Raw genomic sequence first — 16,666 nt, 5'->3', positions numbered from 1 at the left:
TTCCTCATTTATTACTCTAGAGAGAGAGAGCGCGCTAGAGAGAGAGAGAGAGAGGAGAGAGAAAATGAGAACACGTGCAGAGAAGGTGGTAACTGCAGCAGGTGGCCTAATTCCAAAGGCAAGATTTCCTCGGTAACGTGTCTTTCTCCCACCTTTCTTCATTTCAAGCACAAGAATCAAACCAACAAAGCAAAACAAAAAAACAATAAACCCCGATTCAAGAGAGAGAAAGAAATTTCAAGAAAAAAATCAGAATCGAACTTACTTTCGACCAGAAACAGCACATCTGCATGCATGAAGATGCCCTAAAGGCGCCATCTTTCTTGAATAAAGAGAGGCGAAAAAATAAAGTGTCCGCCCAATTAGTTTTTTTTTTTAATTTATAAAATCGATTGTTTGTATTAGGGTTTTCTGAATTTCACGCCACAGTTGTAACAATGGCGGAGGTTCCAGTGGATTTTGTGGTGGAAATAGAGGGAGATAATAACGGAGATGGGGAAGTAGTGTGTATTACAGAGGATGAATCAAAAACCCTCGAGGATATTATTGGAATTTCACATAAAGATCATCCCACTTCTAATTCTTCAGGTAATTTTTCCGGGCTTTTGATCTCAGTTTGTATGTATGTTATTTCTTTTGGGGGGTACAAACTGTTATGCTCAGGGTACAACTCCTGTTGGGCATTGGTAATTCTACTGTTTTTTTTTTTTTTTTTTTTTTTTTTAATGATTTTGTGGAGTTCACATTAGGCACTTGTTTGAAGGGTGCAAAGAGAAGGAACAATTAGTAAATAATACTGATGTGATTAAGCTAAATGATTTGTGTGCATATACGAAGATAAATCATCGGTACATCAGAAAAAAAATGGAGATAAACATTTGTTGTTTGGATAGTTTATAATTTAATCAAATTCAGCTTCCAAATTCGGATACGTTATGTACATTTGATGAAATAAGAAAACACTACGAATTGCATGAATTTGTTTAAAGTTTATATACTCTGTTTTTATCAGGTGATTTCGTTATTCGTGATTCGATTATGGTTTAGCTTAGGCCGTACAGTATTTGGTTTATAAGATGTTTTAGTGCATTAATTTTTATTTTATTAAAAAATCTAATCTGCATTTCTTAGGATCTATCGACAGGAATCCGCCTCGTCAGAAAATCGAGTGCGTGGAGAAATCAATTGAAGACCAATCAAACCCTTCCTCCAGTCATCTTACTACGATCGAGAAAAACAATTCAAACCACTCTCGTTTTGTTCTGGCAAAAAAGTTTTTAGATGATAAAATCCCCATAAAAAAGAAGGTCGACTTCAATATGATAATATGCATGTTTTTTGCGTGTGATCGTAAAATTAGGACTTGTAATATTTTAATATTTAATATTCCGTCTTTTTCGAACAGCTGAAATGGTTGAAGAAATATGCGACCGTTCAACAAGACGGGACTGTGAAATTCGAAGTACCGGGAGATGTTAAACATCAAACTCTCGATTTCGGCACTGGAGTAATATATGATGGTGATAATATTATAGATAAAGTAAACGCAGATACTACGGAAGATGCTTTGTTCTTGCCTCCACTTCAAATAGTGATGCTTATTGTCGGAACTAGGGGAGATGTACAGCCGTTTATTGCCATTGGAAAACGCTTACAGGTTAGAATATACGGGTTATTTTCGTGTGTTTCTTTTCGTCTCCAAATATTAACCTCTCAGCATTTGATAAAAACAAAAATGTTTCTCTTCGGGTTTTTTTTTTTTTTGTGTGTGTGTGTGTGTGTGTGTGTGTGTGTGTGAAATCTTGTGTTGAAAAAATAATGGTGGAGGTATTTTGGGCAGGCAGATGGTCATAGAGTGAGACTAGCGACTCACTCGAACTTCAAAGAATTTGTCTTATCGGCCGGATTGGAATTTTTCCCTCTCGGTGGAGACCCGAAAGTCCTCGCTGCTTGTGAGTTCTTGATCATAATATTATATTAATTTTTCCCTCTTTTTTTTTTTCTTAACCTTTTTATTGTTTCAAATATTCAAAAAAAGTAATTCAGACATGTACGATTTTTTTTTTCACAGACATGGTGAAGAATAAAGGGTTCTTGCCATCTGGACCGTCTGAAATACCTATACAACGGAACCAAATAAAAGATATTATTTTCTCCCTACTTCCTGCATGCACAGATCCCGATCCCGACACGAATGTTTCGTTCAAAGTCGATGCAATAATTGCCAATCCACCTGCATATGGTATAACTTTGTATCTCGTCTTTTCTCACTTTCTGTCTCGTAGGCTCGTCGTTTTTATTTTTTTATTTTTTTTTAAAGAAGACAAAATCTACTAGTAGGGTCTCGTATAATGTATAAACCTATTTATTCAGGACACACACATGTTGCCGAGGCGTTGAAAGTACCACTACACATAATATTCACTATGCCGTGGACGTAAGTATCTCATGCAATTTTATTTTATTATTATTTTTTTGTTTCTTGTTATTGGTTAATGAAGAAAGTTTCTCATCTTACGAGTCGACTATTTTTCCGATCATATAAATACATGCAGTCCCACGAGTGAATTTCCACATCCTCTTTCTCGTGTTAAGCAGCAAGTTGGTTATAGAGTGAGTACATTACTACACTAATGATTATTTACGTCAGTATACGGCACTCGTAATTTGCTTCTTTTTAAAACAAATTTTTTTGCAGTTATCGTATCAAATTGTTGATTCACTAATCTGGCTGGGAATACGCGATATGATAAACGAGTTCAGGAAGAAAAAACTAAGACTAAGGCCTGTGACATATTTAAGTGGCTCGTATAGTTCTCCTCCGGATATTCCTTACGCGTATATTTGGAGTCCTCACCTTGTTCCTAAACCCAAAGGTGAGTTCTTTTCTAGGCATCGTACTTGATGAAATTAATTTATTTAAAAAAAATCATTTAATGAGTTTAAATTCAATTTTTAGTTAAAAATTAAACCTTACGGGAGCCATTTGTAATCTTTTTTGAAATACGAGGAGTCTATATATAATTAAATCTAACACCACGGGAGGAAAATGTAATTTACTCGATGTTTGGTTAAGGGTAAAATTGAAAACTTCAAAAAAGTCAAATGGTCAAGTGGGTTTAGTGTTGGCTAATATCAAACCTTGAAGGAGGTATGCGTAATTTTTCAAACCAAAGGGGGTTTATCTGTAATTAATTTATTTGCGTAGTTTTGCTGATTCTTCTGAGGTGTATGTATGCAGATTGGGGACCGAAAATTGATGTGGTGGGATTTTGTTTCTTGGATCTTGCTTCGAATTATGTACCGCCGGACTCACTTTTGGAGTGGCTAAAAAACGATAAAGAGCCTATTTACATTGGTTTTGGAAGTCTTGTATGCATCATACTCTTCGTATTTTAATTGATTTATCGCATTTTGTTCTTCTAATTCGAGACGAAAAGCGCCACGTCATATATATACATACATACATACATATTTTACTTTATTTTTTCTGATTTTTTTTTCAGCCTGTGGTGGATCCTGAAAAGATGACTCGGATAATTGTACGAGCTCTTGAAATTACGGGACAACGTGGTATCATTAACAAAGGATGGGGTGGCTTGGGAAACTGTATGTTCTCTTGTATTTTTTTTTACAATCTAAAATGTTTATTTTCATATTTATAAAAAAATCTATAGACTTTCGACACTCTAAATATTTTTTTCCTCAGTGGCAGAGCCGAAAGACTTCATCTACTTGCTGGATAATTGTCCACATGATTGGTTGTTCACTCGATGTGCAGCCGTGGTAAGTCAACCCATATATATATATATATATATATATATATATATATATATATATATAATGCTCGAGGATCTAATTTTTTAAGTTTTGGTGTTTATTTGAAAGGTTCATCATGGAGGTGCTGGAACAACGGCTGCTGGTCTTAAAGCTGCAGTAATTAACGTTTTTTTCCTCACTAATTAAAGCTAGTTCACGAATTATGCTTTTTTTTTTTTTTTTTTTTTTACTGTATCATTTTTTTTTAGTGCCCGACGACTGTGGTACCTTTCTTCGGAGACCAACCATTTTGGGGAGAGCGAGTGCATGCTAGGGGAGTGGGTCCCGCACCCATCCCTGTCGATGAATTTTCCCTCGATAAATTGGTTTCTGCCATACGGTTCATGCTAGATCCTAAGGTACCAAATATTAGATCTCTCTCTCTCTCTCTCTCTCTCTATATATATATATATATATATATATATTGAAATATCTAATTTATTAAATCTAAGGGTGGAAATTTGGATTTGGTCGATTCCGATCCGATTTTCTTCAATTTTGAAACAATATTTTTCATTCCGAATTCGAAAAGTGCTTAATTTTTTCGGACGGAAATTGGAATACATACTAGATTCCGATTTCCAATTTGATTTTAATTTCCGGAAATTTAGGCTTTTTTTCTTTCGAAATTATACCTACAATACCAATATTACTATGTATTTTTGTTACTTTTGCATTATAAAATAGGGTAAATTACACCCACACCCCTGATGTATGCTTAAATAATTTTAAGGTCCCTATGGTATCAATAATTACACTCACCCCCTTGAAACGTAGTTAGAAACTCTAACGAGATAATGCATCGGATACATTATTCCGATAGGGTTCTAATGGACTATTACTTTTAGCTAGTGGTGGAGATAACATAGAGTTATGGGGTGACATGGCTCCCCCAATATTTCTTAAATCACCCATAACTCTTTGTTGTCTCCATCACTTCCATCACTTCCTGAAACCAATAGTCCGTTAGAACTCTATCGTAAATAACGTATCCAATGTATTATCCCATTAGAGTTTATAACTACGTTTCAAGGGGGTGAATGTAATTTCCGATACCACAGGGACCTTAAAGTTATTTAAGCATACCTCAGGGGTGTGAGTGTAATTTACCCTATAAAATATTTGGAATTTTCGAATTCCGCCGATTCTGCCATGTAAATTTCAGATTTTGGAACAAGTTTTTTCATTCCGATTTTTTTCAGAACGCAATTGGTATTAGTTCTCGTATTCCGATTTTATCTTTTTTGGAATTTTCCCGAAAGTGCTACTTCCAGTCCATCCGGTCTGTTTCCACCCCTAATCAAATCTGAATGGAGTAGTACACTTTCTTTTTTCAATTTCAATTTAAAATTTTATTTTCGTAGTACGAATGAATAATGTGTTATTCAACAAATGAAGGTAAAACATCGAGCGGTAGAACTTTCAAAAGCAATGGAAAACGAAGACGGTGTAACAGGTGCAGTGCAAGCTTTCTATAAACATTTCCCGCTGAAAAGCCTAAAACCCGAGCCTGAAAATTCACATTCTTCGTCGAGTTTTTTTTCTTTCAGACACTGCTTTGGTTGTTCCAAATCTTGACTTTTTCTTGTCGCTGTTTTTTCACATTTGACAATTTCTTACGAATTGTCCGTTTTCGATCAACTTGTGAATGTATATATATGTATGTATTATTGTATACAAGCTTTCTTGTTGTAGCTTCTTACCCAGAATTTTTTGCCACTTTTTTCCCCCTTCTTTTTTGTTAACAAAATCAGAGAACTTAATGGTGATGATTACCAGTGAGTTTATATAAAAATATAAAAAACTTTGTACAATAGCATTAACGGTCTCCCCTCGTATTCTTTTTAATGCATTCGGCCCCCTCGGATTTAAAATCCTGGCTGTACTAATGACGGTTGCTGCAAGGGTGGAAGGTGGAACACAATTTTCAATTTCCGCCAAATCCGATAATAATATTTTTTTGATTTTGGAACGATATTTTTCATTCGAAACTCCAAAAACTTGATTCCAATTTTTTTTTGGAATTCTTTGGATCAGAATTGGAATACATATGAGATTTCCCATTTCCGATCTGATATTTCATTTTACAAAAATAATTCTGAAATTTCCGATTTTTTTTTCCTTCCGAAATTTACACTTATAATATCAATATCATTATACATTTTATATTTGAAGTCACTAAAAAAATTTGTACTTTCTTATTCCCGCCGATTCCGATTCGAATATTTGCTATTTCGGAATAAGTTTTTTCATTCAGATTTCTAAATTTTCGATTTTCGATTTTTCTGATTGTTTTGGAACATAATTGAAATGGATCTTTCACCTCCGAAAAAAATAGAATTTCTCCGGAAGTACTCATTACAATCCGACCGCGATTTCCACCCCTACACATGAATGTGCAAAATTCTATAGTGGACTTAAATTTACTAAAAAAAAAAAACAAAAAAAGCAACAACAACAATTGTATATAATAAGGAAAACATAACTAGATAAATAATTCATCAATCTCCGGAAAATAAATAAAAAAAAACAATATTTTTAGCAATTTCTAATAAGAAAGAAAATAAAGTAAAGCAATAGCTTTCACAACAAAGTACATGAACAAAAATCCATGAATCTCTTTGGATAAAAAAATAAAATTATAAAATCCATAAATCTCTCAAGAACAACATCGAATCCCTTAGCCAAGAAAGTAAGTTCGATTTTCTACGTCGATCGGCCTTCTCCCATACCTAAAAGGAAAATCGAAAAAACGAACATTTTTCATATTATAAAACTTTCACTTAATTCATATAAATAATATAAGAAATTAATGCCAAGTATTATTGAAATGGAATTTTTACCATTTCCTTTGGTTGCATTGAAAATGCGTAGATGTGGATCCATAGGAAGACCAATTTCTTCATACCTCTTATCATAAATTGTGTATCTGGAAAATCCAATTTCATTTCATTAATTACCAAAAAAAAAAAAAAAAAAAATTATAATGTATATATACTAGAATTTTACTATATTTAAAACGTAAAAAATACAATTTTATTTTACCTTTCCTCAGTAGTAGCATGCGAGCTCGAGCTCTGTCCTTGATCTCCCTGCCCGAAACGACTCCACCTTCTGCGAACCGGAGCATTTTCCTCATAGCATAACATTTTCCTCTGCACAATAAGAGAAGCTCGAAAATGGTAAATACTTCGTTTTATAAATATTTATTTTTATTAAAAAAAAAATAAAAATCAAGGAAGTATGTGCAACTTAATTAGCTAACCTTTATCTATAAACAAGCCAATTTTTAAGGGTAATTATGTAATTTGTCCTATTTTGGTCATCTATATTTGGTATATTTGGTATTCATACAGTAAAATCTCTATAAATTAATAATCTCGTTTAAATAATACATTTTTCCGGTCCCAACTTGATAACAACATGCTAATAATATTTCGATAAATTAATATTTGACTGAATTAATAGTATTCTATTGGTCCCAACTGTATTAATTTATAGACATTTAAATGTACGTACGGGTATAACAACAAATTACCTTCTGTCTTGAATGTGTAGTAGCTTGGTTTTGGTATGAGCTGTCATCTTCTTCATTGAAAACAATATTTGGTGAATTTATAATTGGACTTGGAATATTTTCTTGATTATTTCCATCCAATCTACAATAATTTTCACAAATTTTGGATTAGCAATGGAAAAAAGATTAATTAAGGTAATTGCTAATTAATTAAATACAAAGAGATGCAATAGTTATTGCAGATGTTGCACTTAGTGAAATACACTGCATAGATTTTGTATCGTAAATCTACGCACAATCACACACATACATGTGTGTAGAGTTATATATATTGTTAGTTTCTAAACAAATGCTTTCAATATTAATCACATACTACAATTTTTTTTTTTAATTATTTACCTCACGATTTAATTAATTAATTAATTAATTACCTTGATGGAAGTGAGGATCCTTCCATGTTGATAGCAGCTGAATATGCTTGTGCTTCCCAATTGGGAACTAAATTGTTCCCAATTTCAAATGGAACCTGTAATAATTAAACATTGCAAATAATTAAAAAAAGAAGGAGTATTTTGCAAAAAAACCCCTCAAATCATAGTTTTTCGGTTTCGACTAAAGCCCCTCGTACCGTCTTTTGCCTAGAATACCTACACAATTTCGTTACTTACTTCCACCTTCTCAAACGCTACAGTTCAAGTGCTAGTCAATTAAAAGCTCGATTGGGTTCGGTTTGTAATTAACATAACAAACCAAGTATGAATACATTTATTTTCGTTCAATAAGCTATGAATAGAAAAGAATTATAACATATGTACAGAAAATCAAGCTACTCGAATTCGATTCTGTTCGGTTTAATCAAAACTCATTTGAGCTCGACTCGATTGCTTATGTAACCAATCAATCTCAAACACAACTTTACAAGGTCAATAAAAATTCAAATAAGCTTGAATAACCATACGTTCGATTCGACTCGATTCGTTTTTCGCCCCTATATATATATATATATAAACACATTTAAAATTATTAAAAATGAATAGAGAGTTAAAAGCAATTACTTACAGAAATTGAAGAGGATCCAATCAATTGTCCTTCAATTGGTAAATTAGGCACATTATGCATTGCCACATTATTTGGATTTCCAGCCTCTTGATTTTCCTGCAACCTATTTAAAGAGGGAAAAAATAATTAAGTTGGAAATTATTTATAATTATGAATTAATTCATTCAATCCATTAAATAACACTTACCGGCGTTGTTCGCGTGTATACGCAATTCCTTTCATATACACCGTAAATAGATCTTCGTTTCTACTATACGATTCTTCTTGGAGTTGTCCCTATATAAATTATTTAAAAATAAACCAAAGAATATTTATATTTAGGGTAAATTCCACTTTACCCCCTCGTACTCTGCCCGAGAGTCACTTAACCCCCTCGTACTCTCAATTTTATCGATGTACCCCCATGTACTTGTACAATTTCCCAATACAACCCTCTCCGTCAACTTTTTTCAATTTTGACTCTGACGCCGTTTGGTCAACTCTGTAAATTACAAAATTGCCACTGCCTAAACATCGTTTCTTCTCCTTCAACATTATCGTTTCTTCTTCTTTCACCACTCCCCCTTACAAGATATCCCCAAATTGGTAGAATTCACCCTAAGGTAATATAATTTGCATATAAGTTACACCACTTCTATTTAGTTGGTGATTACATAACATAATTTTGCTTCTTTGTTCAGGTAATAAAGAAATCAACAAGATTCGGGGACATACTCTTCAGTCAAGGCCCGATCGATAAATCTGTCTAATTACCTTGTTTTATATTATGAGTATAATTTAATTTTCTTGTATTGGGGGAGTGGTGGAAGAAGAAGAAACGATAATGTTGAAGGAGAAGAAACGATGTTTAGGCAGTGGCAATTTTGTAATTTACAGAGTTGACCAAACGGCGTCAGAGTCAAAATTGAAAAAAGTTGACGGAGAGGGCTGTATTGGGAAATTGTACAAGTACAGGGGGGTACATCGATAAAATTGAGAGTACGAGGGGGTTAAGTGACTCTCGGGCAGAGTACGAGGGGGTAAAGTGGAATTTACCCTTATATTTATTCATCTACAAAATAATAGATACTTATTCAAAATATCACAAATATATAATTAACCATAATAATATTCAATAATTAAATATATATATATATAAGGATATGTTAAAAGAAATTACAAATAATGAACCATCTTCTGCCTGCTGGATTTGTGAAGAACCCCCCAACTCAAGAATTGATTGTTGATATCTAATTGTTTTTGCCACAATTAACAAATATATATTATCAGTTAAAAAAAAATAAGAAAAACATATAAACGCATGATAAAATGTCGAAAATTATATATAAAGTCGTTATATACTATTATAGCAACTTTAGTTATATATATATACACCTGAAATCCGCTTCGATTTGATTAGAGGATCTCTGAGGCAATATGTTCATTATTTGACCAAGTTCGGAATTTATGTTCGATTCGTCGAAATAAGGTAGCTCGTTTTGCTCTGAAGAAGCCAATGCGGAATTTTCCGGGAATCCTTGCTCCATGATCTGTTTCAAATTAAATTATTATCCATATTAAAATTGAACAAATTCACAAAGTAGATCTAGTATATTATTATGGATTAAAAAAAAAAACTAGTTCTAAATATTTTATTATTATTATTAAGTATATAATCCATATACTTAATTAGGATAAAAAAATTATTGTGAATATTGTTTTTTGCTACACTGCACCCCCTAAAAAGTTACAAGATTAATACATTTGAGTTATTCAAGTATATATATAGCAAATGCAATCTTCTGTATATGTCGAAAAAGTCGTTTTAATATAAACGGCAACAAACACAACGATCGTACTAAAACGACATTTGTCGTGAATTAGATCTGTAAATTTAGGGTATTTAAACAATTTATTATCTACACAATCATCGAACTTCAATAATTTTTGTCGTTATCGGTAAACTTCATTAACGGACATATAACCCTATAACGGATCTGGCTAGACGACAACTTCAAAAATTATCGTAAACATCCAAAACTTAGTTAAACTACGTACGAGCAAATAAATTAAACTCAAGATTATAACCACCACAAAAAAAAAAAAAGCTTTATATAAACACAAGTAAAAAGAAAAACCCCATAACCAATTCCAATCAAGGGTTCATCATATATATATATATATATATATATATATATATATATATATATATATATATATATATATATATATATATATATATATATATATATCGACAACTAAGGAAACAATAAAATCATTGAATATACCTCAAACTTGAATCAATGAATAGCTCCAAATTCTTCAAAGCTGCAAAAAAAAAAAAAAAAAAAAAAAAAGAAAAAAAAAACACTAATTGAAAATCAGTAAAAGAATTAATAAAAAAAATAAATAAAATTATATAAACCTTGTAAGAACAATGAGGGTGATAAAAAAAATACTTACAACTTTGTCAAGAAAAATGCAATGGTTTCAAGTGAATACCTTTGTAAAAGACTCTCTCTCTCTCTCTCTCACACACACACACACATATATATGTGTGTGTATATGTATATATTATGATTAATTAAAATATAAAAGAATAAGCATTAAAATGAATTTTCAGTGAGGAGCTAAATGTAATCTGTGATAGTGCATAAGGATCTAGCTGGAATACATAAAATTTTAATGCAAGGTTTCAAATTTAATAGACAAGGAGAAAAATGTTTAAAAAGTTGTAACCACTTACCATGTAAAAAAAATAAAATGGGCTGTAATATAATGCGATTGTGCATGATAAGCATGACACACGTTTTGTCTTAATTAATTAAAATTAATTTGTTTTGTCACACTCACATGATAGTATTTTAAGTTAGTCACCATGTATAAAATGTCAATTTAAAAAAAAGAATAAAAATAAATAGTTTGTCTAGAATTTGCAAATATATTGTGTTGAGGTTGAGTCCAAACTTATTGCCAATCGAATCAAGCTTGTTTGAAATTTTATCGTACGTAGAAAGTTTGTATAAGATTTCGTCGAACTGCGAAAATTATGTTTGAGATCGATTTGATTAATAATTGAGTCGAACCCAAAATTTTAATTGAGATGAACACGAGTTTGAGTAAGTTATAATATTTTCATTGTTGTTTGTTGAATGGAAAAATATGTTCAAGATGATTTGATATGTTAAAGAAATAGTAAAGAAAACAATAACAAGAGTAGGGTTGGGCGTATCGGTCGGTTTTATCGTCGAACCGACCCACTTTCGAAACCCTTATTTCTTAGCCGATTCGATTCGGGTTCTGGATTCGGAGGAACCATAATTGGACCGTATACAACAGGTTATAAGTTTAAAACGTTTCAAATCCTTGGTTCCGAATAAAATTAAGATTTTATCTCTATTTTGTAGACGCTCGTATTAGTATAATTTACAAAATTAAAATAAATATCAATAGATTATTAATAGTATAAATTTAGCTAGTTTATTATAAATAAATTAAAGGGCAAACTACTCTTCGCCCCCTTAAAAAACTTACAATTCGTACTTCCCCCCATAAGAAACCGAAAAAAGACTTTTCCCCCCTTCAAAATTGTGTCACAGTAGCATTTTGCTCCAAAATTAGAATTTCGGTGTATTTTTTACCGGAAATCAAATTTCTCCATCCACTTAGGGGTATATGCGTCAAAATCATCTTTTCCACCTATTTGAAACTTTTGAAGGGTGCAAAGTGTATTTTTCCTTGAAAGTTTTTATTTGTTTGTTTAATTATTTGATCTACAAATTATAGTTTTTAATGCAATATATTCAACTTTGTTTAACCCAAAAATATTTTCGTATTTGTTATTCATGTTACAAATAATTTCACTATTGTTTAATAAAGTTTTAATAGTATTGCAATTTAAAGAAACAAAATGCAAAAATATAAATTTAATGTGTGACTGACGTCGTCGTTTTCATCGTCACATAAATGGTCGATTTTGGTGACGCAGAAGGTGGGAGCGGTGTCAATCGAGCTGCAAAAATTAGTAATGTAAATATAAAAAATTGAGCTAACAATGGGAAGGGGATTAGGGTTTTTAAGGCAATTCTGAAAATTGCAATTTAGTTCTTACAACTTAGATGGAGAAATTTAAAATCAAGTGAAAATTTTAAAAGAAAAACATATATACCTTAAAATGACGCATATACCCCTTAAATGGACGGAGATATTTGAAATCTGGTGAAAAATACACCGAAATTCGAATTATGGGGCACAATTTGGAAGGGGTAAGTCTCTTTTCCGGTTTCTTAGGGGGGAAACTGCGAATTATGAGTTTTTTAAGGGGGCAAAGTGTATTTTGCTCTAAATTAAATTAAAGAGTAGCTTTTGTAATTAAAAGAATAAATAATCAACCCCCACAGAAATCACTATATGTCATCTTCCCTAAAGAGTTCAGACATACGTACTCAGAATCATATCCAAAAATAAATAGCAAATTACGGCCACCTTCCTGAGATAAGATCAAATTACAAAAAAACCCCTATTATTTGGATAATTACAATCACCCCCAACTATGTAGTGTCTTACACATTCATCCTTACGGTGTCAAATTTATCTATTAAATGTGAGGTTTTTTCATAAGTAATACATGTTTGAAGGAGGTAGTTGTAATTATCCAAACACGAGAATTTTTTTCATAATTTGACCTCACCTCAGTGGCGTGGCCGTAATTTTTCCAAAAATAAAACATCATCAGAAAAAATGTTTATATTTCCCTCAAGAAAAATAAAAATAAAAAAGCAAAACCAGATTATATCAGCATCTATATAACTCCAGCAAAGAGATCAACACCAAAAAAAGAAAAAAAGTTAGATCAAATTATTCAAGAAAAGAAAACCCCTCCAGATTGAGTTCATTACAAGAAATACATCTTCGTTAAAAAAAGAAAAATGTTCTCGAAAGTCGACATTATTGCAAGTAATGCCGTATAAGCCCTCTACTCCGCGGCCCTCACCCGTTTCCACAGCTTAATCCACTCCACCATAGTCTCCGCCGCACGAGCAAACGTCGGATCATTCCCCCCAAGCACCTCCTTCACCTTCGAAGCAATCTCGTCCACACAATCCTCAGCCGTGACAGCACTCTCGGACAACCTCAAACCCTGGAAAAACGGGACCACATCCTCCATCAGCTTCACCCCTTCCCACTCCTTCTTCAAACTCTCCACCGCGTTTCCTCTCTCCTGCCGCCAAACGTACGGCACCCCACTTTTCACACCGATCTTCAAATGGTCGCAGACAACCTTAACACACATCCCGCTCCAAATATCCTCCACGGTTTCCCACCTCAGCTTCCCTTCTTTCCCTAACCTAAAAGCCGGCATCAAAGCGGGACCCACAAGCTCACTATTAAACCCTATGTTAATCCCACTAACCGGCAGCATTGTCCTAGCTGGCACTGTAAGAACCATGTCGACGTATCTCGAATTCCTCAACTCCGGTTTAAGTGCTTGTGTAGGTGCGTCGAGATCGGCTAAATTAAGCCATAGCCCGCACGACAACCCGCACTCGACTCCCGTTCTCAAGCTAAACGGGTACCCGCGAACGAAATCCGACCCGTCAACATAAGGGTCGTATAACGTATTAAAGAAGAACGGGGTTGCTGGTGTGGTGAGGTTGATTATATGCTGAGAAACCGCGTCGGTTATTTTGTTGTTGGTGTCTCTTGCAGGGGTACAATCGTCGTCGACTGTGATTATGTATTTTTTACGCGACATTAGATAGCCGAAGTGGCGGCACGAGTAGCCGGAGAAGGAGATGGAATTCGACGCGGGCCCCACGACTCTGTCTATGTCGGATTTCGTGTAGAGATTGAGATTGAATCCTTCCGGGATTTTGATGTCGCCTTTTAGGTCGGGATCTTGGACGATTATTAAATGGAAACGGGAAAAAAACGGCCTCCATTCTTCCATGAACGATGTGAGATCCGACTGAAGGGCGCCGATAACAATGTCCACCTCGTCGTCTTTGATGATAACTTGAGACATTTTCGTTTTTTTTTTTTGGAATTGAAATTTCTCTGAGAAACCTGAAAATAGTTAGGGAGTCGTTAATTAGATCGACCAATCATAATCGAGTAATTGCAAAATTAAGTGATTTAAATGACTGAAAAGGATTTCTGGTTTGCCATTTGCAAGAAATAACTTTGAAAATCTACTCATTCAGTTTATCCCAGCTTTTAATGTTTTCTACCGATTAAAAAAAAAAAATATGTTCGTGCGATTCAAAGCACGTACGTACGAGCCATTTGGTATAATAAAAATGTGTACACACTACACACCAACAGAATCTTACCGAGCAATGTTAACTGATACTCGTATGTCTAGAATCGGGATAAACAATCCAAAAAAACTTAAGCACACTAACCACGAAATTAGCAGATATAAAGCAATGATCTACCAATCCTGTAACATATTAAATCGTATTGCGTAAATTAGTTATAAAAAAATAAATTGGAAACATCGTGTTCGAATGCCACTCACACAGATGTTACTGTAATATGCGAAGAAACGAATGTTCGATACATACATTCTTAGTGTTATGCCCTTTCATCTTATTCATGATTTTCTTCGATTCTTATTTAATTTTTTTCTTTTTTTTCTCACATATGGTTAATCCATGGTCAAATCAAAATGACAGCATGATTAAAGTTTGCATATAATCACGAATCTTTTTTTACCTCTGCACAATCAATCCAAAAACCTTCCTCATTCAAGAATTAGCCTAAAAACAAATACTATTCCCCATTCAATTAAAATTCAAAAAAGATAAATAAAATAACCCCATCACTGATCCACATCCAATCGGCGGAAAAATGAAAAAAATTTAAATAAATTACACGCAATCCAGTAAAAATCAACGAAAAACTCAAGAAATCAATTCATATTCAATAATAAACACTCATTCGTAAAATCAATCCAAATCCATTTTCACAACCATCAAGCAAAACGCGCACACACACACACACACACACACACACATATATATATATAATCGGATGAAATTATACATATAATAAGTAGATACATACCAGCAAGAAGGATCGAGAAGAATGTGATCAGGTACAAAGCAAAAGATCTGAAAAAAATGCGAGAGAGAGAGAGAGAGAGAGAGAATTAAACAAAGGGCAGAGTTAATTGCAAGTGAGAGAAGAGTGGGCGGATTTCTCATTCATATTATTATATGTCGTCGATCGTGCTTTCCCGATTCTTGCGCTTTCTCTCTCTAAAAATTCTAGCAATTTATTAATTGAATTATTTGATTATTAATTATATTAATTATTTGATTATTTGGGTCAAATGTTTATCCATAACTAATGCTTGACCGGCTCGATTATCTCAACTCGATTTAAGTTTTTAAGCTAACCCGGTGAGATTTTTATTAAGATAGATCTCGGGTTGGTTTTTTTTTTGACACAGCAGTCGATATTTTTAGACGGATAATAAATTTATAATCAACTCATTGAATCGGGTCGAAAAATTCAATAAACCTGTTAGATTTTTTATTTATTTATATATTGGATTTCTAATATGTCGTATGGAGTGAGCTTGATGAGAAGGATCGGGTGGACTTAAAAACATATAAATATACTAATGGAAAATTTATGGGATAATTACAGTTTTCATCCTTCAAGTTTGCACCGATTTCACATTTGGTCTCCCGTGTTCACAAAACATACATTTGATCCTTCGTGTTACAATAATCTAACATTTTTGGTCATTTTCGTTAATTTATCATTAGTCCGTCAGTTAAGCAAGTGATGGACACACGCTTCATTCCGTTATTAGTTTTAACGGAAAATTGACATAAATGATTAAAATTGTTGATTTTTTTGGATCAAATGTATTTATTGTAAATACGACGGACCAAATATGAAATCGATACAAACTTGAGGGATGAACACTGTATTTTACCCGAATATTTGTAAAAACAATTGCGAGTCTCGGTTAAAGTTCGCCCTAAACATAAATTCGCTCCGTCACCAAGTAAAATTAAATGAATCAAAATAATTTGATTCATTTCTCATATAACAATATAGCCTATTAATGTTTTACTTTTTGAAGTTTTTTCGTTCGAATTTCGAACATTTTACTTAATAGTTTTGTATTTCAGCACGGATACTTAGCTATAATAAACCAAATCAGACTAATTTATTACTCTCTTTTATATTAAATGTCATTTTTAATAATAATAAAAAAATTCTTCATATTAAGTGTCGCTTTAGAATTTCAAGTCCCGTTAGTTTAGATATTAA

At 32.9% G+C, this 16,666-nt stretch overlaps 2 protein-coding genes across 2 annotated transcripts; one reads left to right on the top strand and one right to left on the bottom strand.

Moving 5' to 3' along the window:
- Nucleotides 1–5,528, top strand: LOC105955644 (sterol 3-beta-glucosyltransferase UGT80A2). Its single transcript, XM_088820030.1, has 15 exons — nt 1–132; nt 406–588; nt 1,132–1,307; nt 1,406–1,657; nt 1,841–1,952; nt 2,072–2,242; nt 2,374–2,437; nt 2,556–2,613; nt 2,699–2,876; nt 3,242–3,372; nt 3,507–3,609; nt 3,710–3,786; nt 3,889–3,936; nt 4,029–4,178; nt 5,218–5,528. Exons 2-15 carry the CDS (start codon nt 438–440, stop codon nt 5,395–5,397), a joined length of 1,851 nt encoding a protein of 616 aa, XP_088676156.1. The 5' UTR covers nt 1–132; nt 406–437; the 3' UTR covers nt 5,398–5,528.
- A 7,574-nt stretch (nt 5,529–13,102) lies between these two features.
- RGP5 (Alpha-1,4-glucan-protein synthase family protein) lies at nt 13,103–15,639 on the bottom strand. The gene is made up of 2 exons (XM_012979413.2): nt 15,443–15,639; nt 13,103–14,440 (listed from the first exon to the last, which is right to left on the bottom strand). Exon 2 carries the CDS (start codon nt 14,397–14,399, stop codon nt 13,350–13,352), a length of 1,050 nt encoding a protein of 349 aa, XP_012834867.2. The 5' UTR covers nt 14,400–14,440; nt 15,443–15,639; the 3' UTR covers nt 13,103–13,349.
- Nucleotides 15,640–16,666: the final 1,027 nt, after the last annotated feature.

Source organism: Erythranthe guttata, chromosome 6 (assembly GCF_056151865.1).
Source record: "Erythranthe guttata isolate IM_541 chromosome 6, IM_541, whole genome shotgun sequence".
NCBI lineage: Eukaryota > Viridiplantae > Streptophyta > Magnoliopsida > Lamiales > Phrymaceae > Erythranthe > Erythranthe guttata.
This window is presented reverse-complemented; position numbering and strand designations above follow the sequence as displayed.